The sequence below is a fragment of the Dipteris shenzhenensis genome, chromosome 6, assembly GCF_047967505.1.
Source record: "Dipteris shenzhenensis isolate YYH24624 ecotype China chromosome 6, Dip_SZ_1.0, whole genome shotgun sequence".
NCBI lineage: Eukaryota > Viridiplantae > Streptophyta > Polypodiopsida > Gleicheniales > Dipteridaceae > Dipteris > Dipteris shenzhenensis.
Window position 1 is genome coordinate 40,658,868 of NC_141601.1, and position 16,023 is coordinate 40,674,890.

General features: G+C 47.2%; 1 protein-coding gene across 1 annotated transcript in view; it reads right to left on the bottom strand.

Moving 5' to 3' along the window:
• The window catches only part of LOC147901170 (ketose-bisphosphate aldolase class-II family protein), a 386,949-nt gene that overhangs the window by 269,859 nt on the left and 101,067 nt on the right, over positions 1 to 16,023 (bottom strand). The window contains exon 13 of the mRNA XM_087375500.1: positions 14,469 to 14,544. Within this exon, the coding sequence (XP_087231626.1) occupies positions 14,469 to 14,544 (76 nt within the window). The remainder of the gene's footprint in view (positions 1 to 14,468; positions 14,545 to 16,023) is intronic.

Genomic DNA, 16,023 nt, shown 5'->3' on the forward strand with positions numbered 1-16,023 from the left:
TTTCTTTTGACTTTGAAAACCCACCGTGTACCTATGGCATTCTTACCTGGTGGCAAATCCACGACATCCCAAGTCTGATTTTTATGAATGGACTGCAGCTCATCGTGCATGGCATTCATCCAATGCTCATTATCCTTTGCTTCTTCAAATGTCTCAGGCTCCTCCTCATCAAGAAGAGTACCTGCAAAAGCTGATTCAATTGAATGAGCTCCATCAAACTCACATGTGGATTGGAATCGGACGCCACTCTCCTATGTTCACTGGAATACCCCTCCTAGACCCTCTGCTTCCGTGATCTCGCCTCCTCGATGATACATCTGAGCGTCAGAATGTGGTCCATGGTTCCATGATCACGCCGGAATCCGGCCTGTCCTGCTGCTCTGAGTCCTTGACACTCTGCAAGTCTACTAACCTCGAAGTCAAGTACTGTTGCATAAATCTTGGACATGACATGTCCAATCATAATGGTCCTGTAGTTTTCCGGGCTCATGGGATCCCCTGCCTTGTGGATGGGTGAGATAGTGTTAATGGTCCAAGTGTGTGGAAATTCCAAACAAACCGCTTCATTAAAAAGCTTTGCTAAGATCGGGGCTAGGAGGTTAATCCCATATGCAATGAACTCAGTACATAGTCCCTCATGATCCTTCGCTCGGCCATTATGAAGTTTCATTACAGCATCCTTTACCCCTCCTCTAGTAAAGAGGGTGCAGGATGTGGGACGAGGCATGTGTGAGAGGCTAGGGACTGGCTGATTCGGGATGTCATAAAGTGTGCGTGCATAATCAAACCAGATCTAGGTGTCAGTGAGTGGCAGAGGGGACCGTCCTTCTAGAAATCTCCGCCAGAAGTCCTTAGAGTTGTTACTAAACAAAATGTTCAGTAGCTCCTCCTTGTTTCGACGAACGAAGTCTAGTTTCTTCCTTCGTACCAGTCTACGGTATTCAGTAGCGTATCTTGTGCGCTCGGAAGACTGTTTTTGGTTTTGAATCTGAGTTGACGGCGTAAGGCCTTACACTCATCATCGTACCAACTATTACAGGGTATGGTTCCAAGGGGTGGTGGGCGGGTGGAGCGGGTGGTGTGGGGAAAGGCGTGAATGGCAGCCTCGTGTAGTGAGGGGGTGACAAGGGCAGCACGATCCTCTAAAAGGGGTATGAAGTCAATATAAGCGAGAAGTATGTACAGACGGCCAGAGTAAGAAGGTGAGTGATCCCGATCAAAGCGTATATTGTGGTAGGTGGAGTAAGCCCTAAGTGGGGTGGAAGGTGCTGTGCGAAGGGAGGTGGAGATGCGAAAGAAAAGGTATGTGTGATCAGCCCCTGGGGGGGAGAGGTGCAACAGTGAAGTCAGTAATGCGAGATGTGAAGACAGGGGATCCCATGATGTAATCAACAACACTGGAGCCCCCCCCATGTGGAAAGCATGTGAACCACCTGAAGTGGGCCATCTGTAAAGACCATTATAGATAATGAGATCATGTATTCTGCCCAGGTCTAACAGGGCTTGCCCATAGGATGAAAGTGGACCTCGCCTCTCAGCCGAAACCCATAGCATACCTGCCTCCTCAAGGTCAACATCTGCCAGTAGAGTGGAATCATCTCTGAAATCAAGAAGTGGTACCTAATGGGTCCTTGTTCTCGCGTTGAAGTCCCCCACTAGAAGGACTTCTCTGCGGCTAGAAAATTCATCAATGGACTGATAAAAGGCAGCAAATAGGGATGTCTCATCATCACCTCAAATATCTTTGGCAAAGTGGGAGGTCTCCGGGAGAAGTAGCAAACTGCGACAAACAGATCCTGGCTATCCATGTGTCGTATCCGGATCCAAAGAAATCTGGAATGTGTATCTCTCTTCTCTACTGAAATGATCCCCCGAAGTGTGGATCTGAAAAGGACTGCAACTCCACTTGAACCTCGAACTCCTCTTGTACCCCTCGTCTCATCTCTGTAGGCAGACTCCCATGTATATCCGCTAACTATTGGGAGAGGGAGCTCTGGACTCTGATGTGTCTCTGTATAGAAGACTATGTCGTGGCCTGTATAGGATTCCGAGAAGTTCCAAGGTTCTGACCATAAGGTACCATTACAGTTCCAAATGGTGCATGACAGGGTCTTGGATATCTGAGTCTCATAGGCCCCGCTTCCCTATGTAGGGGAGGGGGCAGGTGTCCTACGGGGACCTGTAAGAAGTCGTCCCTCTCGTACCACTGCCCACTTCCCTTCCTTTCAAGCCTGATCCCGCTGCTACAGCAAAGAGCGCCTCTCCTCAACCTGTAGAGGTGTGAGATCCTCATCCATAGAGATCGCTGGCTGATCTCGAAGGACTGACCTGCGTCATAGAGCTGAAAGTCGCGCCTAAGTGTCATGAAATCGTACGATCAGGGGTTGCTCTCGGTTGAGATCTCTCCCCACCCGCCATGCCCTCTCTATCCTGTGCTCAGCCACACCCAGGGTAGCGGTCACAAACGTAGTCGCATCTACCATCGGTGTAGCCTCAGTGCGTGGGATCCTGCGTACTCTGATGTTGAGAGCCTTACTAGCTCTCTGCTGCTGCTCCATGAGGGTAGCCGAAACGGTGACCCTTGTGGGTTCCCATTTGGCCACGTCAACCCATCTGGAAGTCTCCTCAATAGCAGATTGCATGCTCGGAATCTGTGCCTCGACCACCGGGGTACTCCCTGGGACAGTGTGTATGGCTGTGACCTCCTGTCGGAGCTGCATGATATCCTGTCTGAGTCCCTGAATAAGATCCGCCTGCTCCCGAATGGCCCTAGCCTGCTCCTGTATGATGCGGCTCTGCTCCTAGTTGAAGTGGACCTGCTCCCGTGCGAAGCGAGCCAACTCCATCTCACGCTCACAAAAATTATGTATCTCCATGAGTAGGGTCTCACGGGCCTCTGGTGTGTCAGTCCACCCATGTCCATGCTGAAACTGTGGTGCCTGTGGCATGAAAGAGTGGGACTGAGTCTGAAAACTGGACGGTGGCTGAGTGAGGAACAGAGATGACAGCGGAATGGGTGAGGCAGTCCCAACGGGGTGTGGGAGGATGGGCTGACTGAGAGGGAGAGGGGAGAGTGAAGCATAATGCGGCACAGTGTATGACACCTCGGAAGAGAGGTCTTGTTAAACTCCTTCCAAAAAAGCAAATTTGTGAATCTTTGGCTGACTGGAGACCTATCACCCTTATGCCAGTCATTTACAAAGTTACTACCAAAATGATTATCGATCGGCTAAAGGGGTTTTTACATGATGGGTTGCATCCTGCGCAATATGGTTTTGTTCCGCATAGGCATATCACAGATAACATTGCTAATGCCTATGTTGGAATTGAATATGCCAAATACATGCAACAGGATGTTTTGCTATTGCAAGTTGATATTGCCAAAGCCTTTGATATTGTTAAGTGGGATTTTATTTCATCGACTATGCAAGCATTGGGATTTGGCACAAAAATGCAGCAAGTTATCACTTGGCTATATCAAGATAGTAAAGCTGCCTGCATACTTTTAGGGGATATTTCTACAACCTGGACTCTTGGTTGTTCTGTTCGGCAAGGATGTCCCTTAAGTGCTTTACTTTCTGCCATAGCCACTCATCCAATGCTTCAATATCTGGACCACCTTTTGGACACTGACCGGTTGCACGGCTTGGAGATTCCTGGCAGCCGTAGCATGATCGCTCAAGCATATGTTGATGATTCTTTCTTTACCCCAAAAAATACTCGGAGTGATTTGTCCATCATTATGCAGGCTCTTTCTACATATGGATTGGTTGCTGGTCTTCGGGTCAATTTTCAGAAATCAAAATTGTTGCCGTTGCGTGCTCATGAATGGCATAGTCTTTTGTGGCCTGGGAAAATTGTTCCCACTTCTCAATTGATTCGACATCTTGGCTATCCTCTAGGTTGGGGGCAAAACTTGAATATTGAAAGCTTGCAACTTGGCCATTACATGTTCGTTTGCCAATAACACAATCCATTTTGATAGCATACATAAATTTTATCTGCCTCTCATCATGTTCACTAAGGCAGATCTGGTTTCCTTTATATCTGCTATCATGGAAATTTTCTGGTGTTCCAAAAATGGCAAGAAAAGTCTCAGATTACTCTCTATGCATCGTCTCTGTCAAAGATGCACGGGGGTCTGAACATTCTCACTATTCAAATGCATCTACTTGTTCACAAGGGGAAAATGATGTTGCAGTTTATGCAAGGAGATCAGCCTTGGGCTTTCATGATCCGCTCTCTTTTATTACATATTGATACTTCTCCTTTTGGGCATTGGCAGCCTACCCAGTGGGATTTCCTATTTGGCTCTATCCAAGGCAAGATCAGAGGTTGCCCTTTTGTCTCTCGTCTGCTTCTTGATTGGAAACATATTTTATCCCACTTGGAATGGAATGGCAGGGATTCTTTGTCGGGAAATTCTTTGAGGGCTGAGAATATTTATTGGTCTAAAGTATTCCACCCTTCTTTGGCCATACAAGAACCCAGACGTTCTTATTTTCTCTCTTTCAAAGGCATTTCTTCTGTGGCGGATGTACTTCAGGATGATGGCACTGACAGAGCAAATACTGTTTGGCATATGGATCGCCCACTAAAGTGGTGGAGAAAGCGACTATGTCTCCTTTGGCATTATAAAGTCCCTCTTCGGCAACAGCTTTTCCTTTGGCGAGTCCTACTTGGCATTTTTCCATCTGGCCAGTTACTCGCACATAGACATATTGCTCCGGCTCTTTGCCACAGATGCCTACACTATGCTGAATCTGTGCTTCACATCTTCTGGCACTATCCACAAACTTGTGATTTCATCACTCTCATCTGACAGAGGCTTCGAGCGAGATTTCCTACTGTTACTTTTGGTAGGTTTTTCTGGTTGTTTGGTTTTCATCCAGCTAGACAGGGTTTTGACTTATTTTTTGTATGAGTATGCTACTGGGCACCCCCTGGCTTAACCTGACCCCCGGATTGGATTGGGGGTTTAGCCCAACTCGGGGTTAGAGGGAATGTGAAGAGGAGGAAGGTAGGCTGGGCCATGCTTTGCTAGCCATATTTCCTACTACCCCCTGGCTGAGCTAACCCCCTAGTTGGGTTGGGGGTTCAGCCCAGCTAGGAGAGGCTACGGGAGAAGGGGCGGAGAGGCTACAGGAGGAAGGGCAGAGAACGAGAAGAGGGGGGGGGGCAGAGAGGCTACGGGAGGGGAGGGGCGGAGAGGCTATGGGAGAGGGGGGGGGGGGGGGGGAGAGGCTACGGGAGGGGGCGGAGAGGCTATGGGGAGGGGCTACGGGAGGGGGCGGAGAGAGAGAGGCTACGGGAGGGGAGGGGCGGAGAGGCTACACGAGGGGAGGGACGGAGCTCTTGGAGCGGCTGCTCCAACCACCTGTGCTGCATTTATACCTCTACCCCTGCCTCCAACTGTAGGAAGGACATGTGTAGTAGCTGTATCTGGTCTTGCTTCATCTCCATTGACATAATCCCAAAGATGTCTGCCAACCAAGATATTGTGAACCATGAGACTCCACAAGGAGTAGTTGGTGCCATCCAACTTATCCTCCTGTGTGAGAACCCCGAACACCTCATTGGAGTTGTTCTGAGCCATTTATACCAGATAATATCAAAAAATACAGCAAACTGACCAAGTGAAATCCCTTCCTGGGATATAAAATGCACAAGTAAAATCTGCAAAGAAAAATCTGCCCACAGTAACAAATACTGTCATTGCCTGTGAAAGGCTCAGAATGCACTTCAATTTGTCTTGCAAATGCTCTCAAAAACTTCCAAAAAACACTGTAGAATTTGCCAATGTCTGCAATGTCACTCAAAATGAGTCCAAAATTGCCTGCAACAGTCCCAAAATTCTTGTACACTGCCAAATTGCATCAGAATGCCAAAAGCCCCAATTTCTTTAGGGAAATTGCATCCAAAAGAGGGCAAATTGCCTGAAAGTCCCAAAAATGCAAGAAATTGCTGTGTAAAGCAAAAAGCCCCAAATTTTTGCAAGAAATTGCAACTCAAAAAGGGGCAAATTGACTGAAAGCGCCATTTATCTGCAAAAAGAACCAAATTCTACTGCCTATGTGTGCAAATGAGCACACCCTCAATCCCAAAATACACCTGCTTGAATCCACAGCCAAACAATGGCTCACTGCACAAATGCCTAACAAAGATAAAAACACCTGCAAGATTTACCTGCAATGAGAACTCTCCAAATGACCAAGGCACCCTTTTGCAGAAGGACTAGAACAGCCCGTACAGTACGGACTGTACGACTGTACTGACAGCTAACGAGAGCTGTACGGCCCAACGTAGGTACGGTTGATCAGAACAATACGGATGACCGTACTGTTGTACGGCCTAGTACACGTTGATGGAGGAGCTTTTACAGGTACGTATGAAAGAACTGTCGGGAGCAGTACGGATAGCGCAAGAAAGCATGCGTATGGACTGATGCAGGTGTATAGTCAACAGTACGGTATGATAATCGTACAACAAAGGTACATCGCAAGTACCTGTACCAAACAGCGCTGCTCAAAAAACAACGAGCGTACAACGCTTGTATGGCAGTGTACGGACTGCTCACAGGAGCAGTGTACGGACGGGCACTTGTACGAACGAACTACAAGCAGAAGGTACGGACTGTACGGAAGAGCAGCGATGGTACGTGCAAGTCGTACAGACTGTACGTCGGGTGGTGAGCAAGGAGCAGGGAGCTGTTGAGCTAGGAGCAGGGTCTTGCTACTTTGATACCAAATGTTAGAAAAAGAGAGAGAGAGAGAGCTAGAGAGCTGAACGTTGTGCTTGCAATAGATGAAGTGAAGATGTACAACAAAAGGGAAAAGGTTTTGTCTAAGTAACAAAACCTTATCCTTCACTAACCGTAGTTAGTGAACTAACTGTGGTTAGAGGGGAAAACCTCAAATGAGGGAAAAGTGCCCCTAACCTACTTATTACATTACATTGGTCATTGCTAGAATATAATAATAATTCTAACACAATATAGTTTTGTAATTAAGGCACCGCAAAGCATGTGCGTAGGACAGCCAAGTGCCGCCAGTACCCATGGAGATGATCTCCCTAATAAACAAGGACTGTAGCAAGGCACAAAGTCTTCAACGGAGAGCTCCACCCCTCATGGGGTAGATCCCACACGTACCTGAACTCCTGCCTCCAAAGGCGGACGTCCACCTCTAAGTATACCAGAGCAGCCAATGGGCCAGCCAAGTTTAGAGCTTATGATTGGTAACCAGCTTGATCCATAGGATGGGGTCTTCCCCTCTGCGTGGAAACTCCACTAGATCCTCCGACTAGTGCAACTCCCTTACAAGTTTGCCTAATTTCACACCATCCTATGTTTCCGACCTCTCCAAACCATCTCTCTCCTCTTCTTCCAACCCTGAGGCTGGACTCCACACCCATCTCCCTTGTGGCCTCCTTCTTGATTTCCTCACTTCCCTACTCTCCACCTCTTCCCAATCTGCACCATAGCCATTCCTCCCTTGATCTCCCTTCCTCTGTGCCCATGGACATCATGCTGCCTCTTACACTTCGCCCTCGTCAATTTTGCTTGCCTCCCTTGCTCCCCCTTCTCCTCCCTTGAAGTACTCTCTCTAGGGCAAGGGTTTGCTAGAGTTGCACTTTGGGTCACTCTCCCTCCACTCCCCATCTTTAAACCTCCTCTCTAATTCCCCTTGTTGAGAAACCAATTTTAGAGAATTCTTTGTTAGTTGGGCCCTCGAACGTCATGATGTTCCTCCTAATTACCCACACCAGTTGGACGGCATAGTGATTTGCATTCATCCAGGGAACGGAAGCTTGTCAGGTTAAGAGCAGTTTCCCATGGTTTTGCATAAGAAGAAGTTTAAGTGTGAGTTGACTTTCTAACTTGGTATGCTTGCCCCATGGGGAGATTGCTTATAGCACAAGACTGGCTTCCCATCTCCAGTCTAGATGCTCTTTTTGGAACTTGAAGATGGTAGCTGCTCCTTTGGGAGTCCCCTATCTGGAGATGCTCTCCTTTGGGCCTTTCCACTGAATAAACTGCTCTCTTTGCTTCATTTGTTGATTCCTTGCTGTTGTTCCATCATATAGTATTAGAGCCACATCCACCCTCCTTGAGCCCTCTTTGAGTGCCATGTCATCATCTTCCCCAAATGAAGCTTTTCTTCATTTTCTTCCCATAGACTTTGCTTAAGCTTGTTCTCTCCATTCTCTTAGCCATTTCCCTTGTCCTCAGAGCTGAAGTATCCTTGTGTTGGAGCGAATCCCTGGCTAGGAGGAATCAGACAATGGTTGTGTATTTTGCCCGTGCCGACACATTTTCCAGCCACCGAAGATTTGCGCAATTCTCCCCGTAGGAGCCACCATTCATAAAATGGCTCTAGCTGCTGTTGGGCGACTCCTTGTTGATTCCTTGCTGTTGTTCCATCATGTAGTATCAGAGCCACGTCCACCCTCCTTGAGCCCTCTTTGAGTGCCATGTCATCATCTTCCCCAAATGAAGCTTTTCTTCATTTTCTTCCCACAAACTTTGCTTAAGCTTGTTCTCTCCATCCTCTAAGCCATTTCCCTTGTCCTCAGAGCTGAAGTATCCTTGTGTTGGGGCGAATCCCTAGCTAGGAGGAATCAGACAATGGTTGTGTTTAATAGAAGTCTCTTTTTTGCCAAAAAAAAAAAAGACAATGGTTGTGTATTTTGCCCGTGCCGACACATTTTCCAGCCGCCGAAGATTTGCGCAATTCTCCCCGTAGGAGCCACCATTCATAAAATGGCTCTAGCTACTATTGGGCGACTCTACAAGGAGCATGCTGATGAAGTTTGGTCCCATTTGGTCCACTAATCTGCCCACAATCGACCAAAACACAGTCGATCTTCCTCATACAATGCCGCACGATTCTTGACGAAACAGTGCAATTCCTCTCTAGTGGAAGTCCTCTAGTAAAAGAGCTTCCATTCTATTGCAAAATCCCTCTCAAAGTCATCTCTGTGTGGGCAAATTTCAGTCTCCAATCTCTGCTTATTTCTGAGTTCAAGTTTTGGCAGTTTTGTGGATTTGATAGAGTTGACCAAGTCAAACTGAGAAATTTCTTGAGGGCTTTTGTTCCCACCATGCTATTTGACTTTGGAAAGCATTGGTTTGACTCTCTTGACTTTGATTGTCTTGAATGATTAAGACATTTATAACCATTGGTCAAGAGAGAGATTTATCTTGTAAGGGACTAGGCACTGCCACATCAATGGTAAGACGTTCCCTATGGCTTCCAAAACCAAGATAGATAAGTTTGAGGAAGAGGGTTTTCATACTTGGCAGGCTAAAACTAAATTTATTCTTATAAAGAAGGGGATCTGGAATGTGGCTAATGGAAAAGAAACGAAACCAACCACTAGGGAAGGAGAAGCTTTATGGCTTCCTATGGATGAAAAGGCACTAGCCATAATTGCTCTTGGATTGAGTGATTCTTTTATCCACCACATTGATGGCTGTGAGACTGATCATGCTGCATGGAATCATCTTCAGCTTGTCTTCGGAGCACAGGGAAAGTGTTCCAAGTTCAGCTTGCTCATCAAATTCTTTGATCTGAAATTGGATAGAGGAGAAACCATCTCTTCACATTTAAACTCCATGAAAAGCATACTGACTTAGTTATCTAGCATCAAGTTTGATCTTGATGATGACATTGTAATTGCTATTGTCACTACTCTCATCAATATGGCACTATTGTCACTACTCTCACCAATATACCAGAGATTAGTTTGGTGGAAATTGAGGCATCCCTCTTGGAAGAGGGAAAATAAAGAGTAATGACTACAAAGAGCATGGGGCATATTTTGTCAAAAGCAACTTCAAGGGATCCACCAGCAAGAGCAAGATGAAGTGCAACTTTTGTGGAAATCCTGGACATTTTAAGAAAAAATGCTATACAAAGAAGAAATGCTCAACAAACCTTATGGAAGAAGCAGAGAAAGAAGAAGAAGAAGAGCCAGAGGAGTTTAAAGCTCTGACTGCTTTCACCATCCAAGTTAATCTTGATGAGGGTGATGACCCATTTGTTTTCTAAGTTGTTTGTGTGTGTGGTCAATAAGAGTTCTCTGCTCTGGGATGTCCCCCTTAAATGATCGTTAGTCCTTTGTTTGAGGTTTTACCTTGTTGGACCCATGGGGATTTCCATACATAGTCGTTGTCCAATCTTCCAATTGTAAACCAAGAATCCTAGGAGTGAGTCACCGGTTGGGGCCATGTGTGTTGCCACATGATTGTGGCAAGCCATGGAGCATCCCATGTACTACTGCCGAGGGGTGAGGTCATCAATTTGTGGGGGGGTATGAAGGACAAATTGATGTAATGGGGTGTACCAAGGGGTACAAGGGTTGTGGCTAGTGTAACTAGGTTGGTAGAAGGTTCAATTAGGTGTGATTGAGAAATCAGTGGAGTGATTTGTGGATCTGGAGATGCTCTCCTTTGGGGCACATGCATTGTATTAATTGCCCTTATTTTTTTCCAAAGAAAGAAACCTTCTATTAATACTTGAAAGATTTCATACAAAACAACAGCCTTGAAGGTGCTGAGTATGAAAAGGCTAAAAGAAAAACCAACCTGTTCCAGAGAAGCCTAGATCACTGCCTAGGGGATCTCTGGAACTGGGGCTAACAGCCAAGTGGTCTTGCATGACTTGATAGTGGACTTAATGTGTGTCTTCACAGGCAATGCAATCAAAGACTACGCTTGGGCATCCCCGCGATAAAACGTCTTTTGATCTTCTGTGGGAGCGGTCATAGAAGCCTGAGTGGTAGTTCCAGAAGTGGATGATGCACTCCTGCTAGAGCCAGCAGGTCTAGCCTCATCACCATTCACGATGTCCCATGTGCCCTTTCCAACCAAGGTATTCTTGAGTGTACACGACCACAAAGCATCGTTGGGTCCATCCAACTTATCTACCTCAATCATGGTACCAAAATTCTCATTGAGAGATATGATTGCAAGCTCAAGAATAAATGCAAGTGTACCCGCAAAGGAAAAGACAGCAAATGGACAACTGAAAGACCACTGACTACTATGCAATCACTGCAATGGCATTCACTGACAGTGGCTGCTCTGAAATAGCAGTAAACCTGCACCAAAAATTCTGCTCAAACCTCAAGCCCTTCTGGGATACAAAATGCAATCAAGCACTATATTTCTGCCCCAAAAAGTTGTCCTTAACCACAGCCAAACACTGGCCCAAATGCAATGTGCTTTTGCCCCAAAAATCAGCTTGTATCTCAAACCTCAAGCCCTTTTGGAATACAAAATGCAATCAAGCACTATATTTCTGCCCCAAAAAGTTGTCCTTAACCACAGCCAAACAGTGGCTCAAATGCAATGTGCTTTTGCCCCAAAAATCAGCTTGTATCTTAGCCAACCAATGGCTCACAATGCAATAGCAAACTCTTGTTCAATAGGCATCCAAAAGTGCATCAACTTACAGCCAACACTTGGCTTCAAAATGCACAACACCTGAGCAATGATTTGCACATAATGTGCAGCCCAAAACTGTCTCAAATGCGCTGACACCTATGGAATGCAATTTGCAAGACACCTGTGCAATGCTATCTACAAGAACCAGCTGGGAGAGGCTGAAAATGAGCTCAAACAAAGATCAAGAGCTGAAGCAGAAGAAATAGCTGAGCCAGGAATGCAAATGTTGATCTGGAGAGGAAAATGGCGAGATGGAGAGGCAATGGGCAGCAATGTCGAGATCTGGAGAGGAAAATGGCGAGCTGGAGAGGCCATGGGCAGCAATGTCGAGGTGTATGGTTAGCAAGAGCTGGTCCCATGCTGCAAAGCGAGGTGTACAGCTGTATGGATGGCCAGGCAGCTGTCTGGGGCTGTGGGTAGGCGAAATGTATGGAAATCAGTAAAAACCAGCAAAACGTCAATGATATTGCTGGTATCTTCTGATCTGTTAATCAAAATGAAATTATGAGAGCACGAATAGCTCCGAAAGAGCAGGGGGAGCAGGGGGAGAGAAGGGGGCGGGGAGAACCCACGAGGGGGGGGGAGTGGAGGGGGGAGGGGGGAGGGATCTGGAGGGGGAGGGGGGGGAAAAGGGGGTGATCTCAGGCTCCCCGTGCTGATCAGGCTCCCTGGAGTTTTGGATCCGCTCCTCCTCAACCACAGTCTGGCTAACATCCGCCATCGCCATATCACGATCTCCTGGGACTCTCTGCTGATGCAAGGGTGGATGCGGACACTAAACCTCTACCACGTGAGGAACATCTAGCTGGAAAGTGGCCCCTTCCGCTGAGGGAAGTGGATCCCCACCCAAGGGCTCCTGCTACTGCTGCTGCTCCTCTTCGGATGCCTTGTGGACAAGCTTGTTTCCCTCTTTGCGTTTGGCCCTCTGCCTGCGACGCTTGTGAGTTTGTTTGCTTGGTTTCTTTTTCTTTTTAACCTGGGTCCAATCCCCTTCTGAAAAGGTACCTAGGGGGTCTGAGACTCCTGCTGCTCATGTCTGAGGGGGCGAGGGACTCTAGTTTGTTGGCTCTGCCTACTCTGCAGGGAAGATGCTCAAACATGGCCATGGGAGCAATCTTTGGCCAGGTGACCCATCTGTCTACACCGAAGACACTGGCCTGGTAACCCAAAAATCTGCACACACTGGTGAAGTGTGCCCCCTTCATGGGTCTCCAGGAGGATCAACTCTAGGAGGGAGTCTGGGGACTCAACCACCAATCTGATCCAGTGTCATCTGCTACAACTGAGGCAGCCGACTTTGGCGGAGACTTAGCGCAGTGCCAAATGCCCGACCAATGGAGGGAGGATGGCTCGATACTCCTCCATGAGTGTTGAGACAGTGTTGGGAGAGCTCAGCTAGATGAGGAAAACGCCTCTTCCATAGATGGTGACCTCCTGGATGTGGTCGCCCTCTAATATCAAGCTTGCCTCGATCCACTTTCGCACCTGTCTCCATGTAGGCGTGAGGCCCACAATTCTATCCACGAGCGCCTTGTCCTGGAGGGACTGAACTACCTGCTGTACCTGTTGCTTGTTAGCTATGGAAAGAAGAACCTTAACGGCTGTGGGAGTCAAGGGTGCTGCCATAGAGCCCCTCTGGCCAGACCAAGGGTCACCACCAAGATGATCTTTCACCTTAACAAGCACAAATGCTCCTGCTGCAGGGAGGAAGAAGAGAAAAAATTGGGGGCGGGGGGGGAAGAGGAAGAAGGGCGTCCGAGGAGGAGGCGAAGGCGAGGCGAGGCGGAGGAGAGAGATGGAGAGGGCGGAAGGGAAGGTAGAAGGGAGAAGAGAAGAAGGAGAGAAGGAGAGGAGGAGGGAGTGAAGGGGTGGAGGTGCAGGGGGAGGAGGAAGATGGGCGGAGAAGAGGGCGGGAGAGGCGGGGGAAGCAGAGTGGAAAGATGGAGGGGGGGGACGAAATGGCGGGGGGAGGGTGCACGCTAGCGGGGAAGGGATAGAAGGCGGGGGGGCGAAATGGCGGGGAGGAGGGGCGGAGCGGGGGTGGAGGAGCAGCGAGAAGGTGGGGAGAAGGAAGGGCGGAGCGGGGGCGGAGGAGCTGGAAGGCGGAAGGGCGGCGAGGAGGAGAGGCGGCAAGGCGGAAAGTGGGCGTGGCAGAGGAGCAACAGGCAGTGGAGCAGCCAAGAGGCAGCGGGGCAGTCAGGCCACGACGGACGGAGGGGGAGCTCACCCGCTCAGCTCTTCTGTTTCTCCTTTGGGGTCACTCTCAACACCCTCAACCTCCAAATGATGCTGGAAGATAAATCTGGAGTACCAGCCGGGGGCCGTAGACTAGGGTGAGGAGGAGGATGTCCAGGCTGGCAAAGAATGAGAGCTCCCAGCAGGTTGCAAATGGGCAGCCAGTACTTGGGTAAATTCTTCGCAATAACATGAGGTTTATCTGTGTCATAAGGAGCGCATGGCCAGTTGAACCACTTTATGGCTGGTTGAGTATCAGGTTGCTGAGCAGTTTATCATTAGGAGAAAATGGTCGGAACCGAGGAGTCCTAGAGTCAAATTTAGCATCACATGGTGGGTGTTTCTGAAATTGGAAGCAAACTCAGTTAAAGAGTCTGAAGTCGAGTTGTTTGCAGTCCGAGCCTTCGGTGTTTGAGTTGATCCATTTGTTAGTCAGGATTGAGCAGCACACGGTCAGTTGCTTGGGATCTATCGTGGTCAGAACTTAAAAAGCTCAATCGAGCAGCACTCAATCGGAACTTAGTAGTACACACTCACAACTGAGCACTAGTCAGAACTGAGCTGCATATGATCTTATGCTTAATAGCAGTTCTATTCAATCGATCAAACTACAATACTCAAAATCTTTTGAAACTTTCAAGTGACACAAAGATATCTCCTAATCAGTGTTTTATGGATTTGAAAGATAGATTTTTAAATTGGTATAATTGTTCCTTGCATGCCAAGAATAGTAAGGAATGTGTAGAGATTTTATTTCAGGGAAACATTGCTGAAATTTTCCCACCTTTCGCAGCTTCTGCTGCAGAGCTCCCTGTCTTTCCACCAAGATCTCTAAATTTTGACAATGTTGGTCCGTATACCTGTAGCAACAAGTGTCAAAGGATGTCAACTTATTAAAATACAAGGCTATGGAATAATAGCAATCTTCTTACATTACAACATTCACGTTCAAGCTTTCCTAGTCTAAGTTGGTCCATGTACCCGTAGCAAAAGTGTTGAAGTTTGTTAACAATAACAAAAAAAAGGCTATGATGTAATAGTGATCTTCTTACTTCATGCACCACATACAACATGCACGATAGATCTTTCCTCATCTAATGATACCAATTAAGGAGAACAAGTTTTTAACGATGCAAGTCTCTTTCACCATTGGCCTTCCTTATGCTAACTGGTGTCTACTGTTTACCTTTTACATTGGTTACAAAAGTTGCACACATAGAATGACCTTTTCCCCTTCAATGGTATTGATTTCAAAGCGGACTGCATCTTGTAACAAGGGAACCATCTTTATATTGATGAAAGAAAGAACTGAGACATGAACAGAAGAAAGAAAAGCCAGGTAGGCAACTGATAGAGCATTAACCTTAAACCTGAGCTACTGCTCCTGCCCTGCAATGCCAAAGCAAATGAGGGACAGTCTCTGAAGGAGCGTGACACCGTAAGCAGGTGGGTGAAGCAATGTGACATTTGGCAAGTGTGATTCCCACTGACAGTGTGCCGGTCATGCATCTCCAAAGAAAAAGTCTTTGTTTCAAAGGCATTTTACACCTCCATAATAGTCGGAGATTCTTCCGCCACCATGAAAGGGGCTGCCTGATATGCCACAGAGTATTAGCATATTGATAAATCCAAGGGGCAGGCTGAAGAAGCTTGTAGACTTTGATGGAGGTCAAAACAGGCAGAGGAATAGGACGAGAGCATGTAGCAGAGGGGTACAATTGCCAATCCATAAGCCTGTCTGTGTTAGCCACAGGGGGAATAGGTAGAAAAGGATGCAAGAGATCAGCAATTTTCTTCCATATCAATCTGTGATGCATTCCCAATGTCTAAGAGGCTGTGGCCTGAGGAAAAGATAAGACATGGCCATGATCATCTACCATGTCATTGATGTATCTAATTCCCAATTTCATGAGATTATATGCCCTAACCGGTTCCTGTAAAGCAAGTGGAGTGTCAAAGATGGCACTCCAATGAATACTTTCTTTTCTCATTGAGTTTGTCCCCGAATGATTATCAAGAGCCCATTTGACTTTAGAAAGCACTTGTTTCCAGTCCAATATCAGAGCAGTAGAGAAAGGGCATCCAGGAATCTTCCCTACAAATCTCCCAATGACAACCTCCTAGTGATCAATAGTCCAATGGCCATAAGCATTTGTCCTCATGTTGACACACATGGATGCTATCATACAAGTCCATGGCTGTTTTTGACGGAAAAAGGTTTTGAGCATAGTCGCCTTCCTTGCAAGTACATGATATCTGATATTTAGAACATTAAGTCCTCCATGCATCTTAGGGGAGCACACCATTTCCATCTTCAGCAGTCTCAATGCTTTCACAAC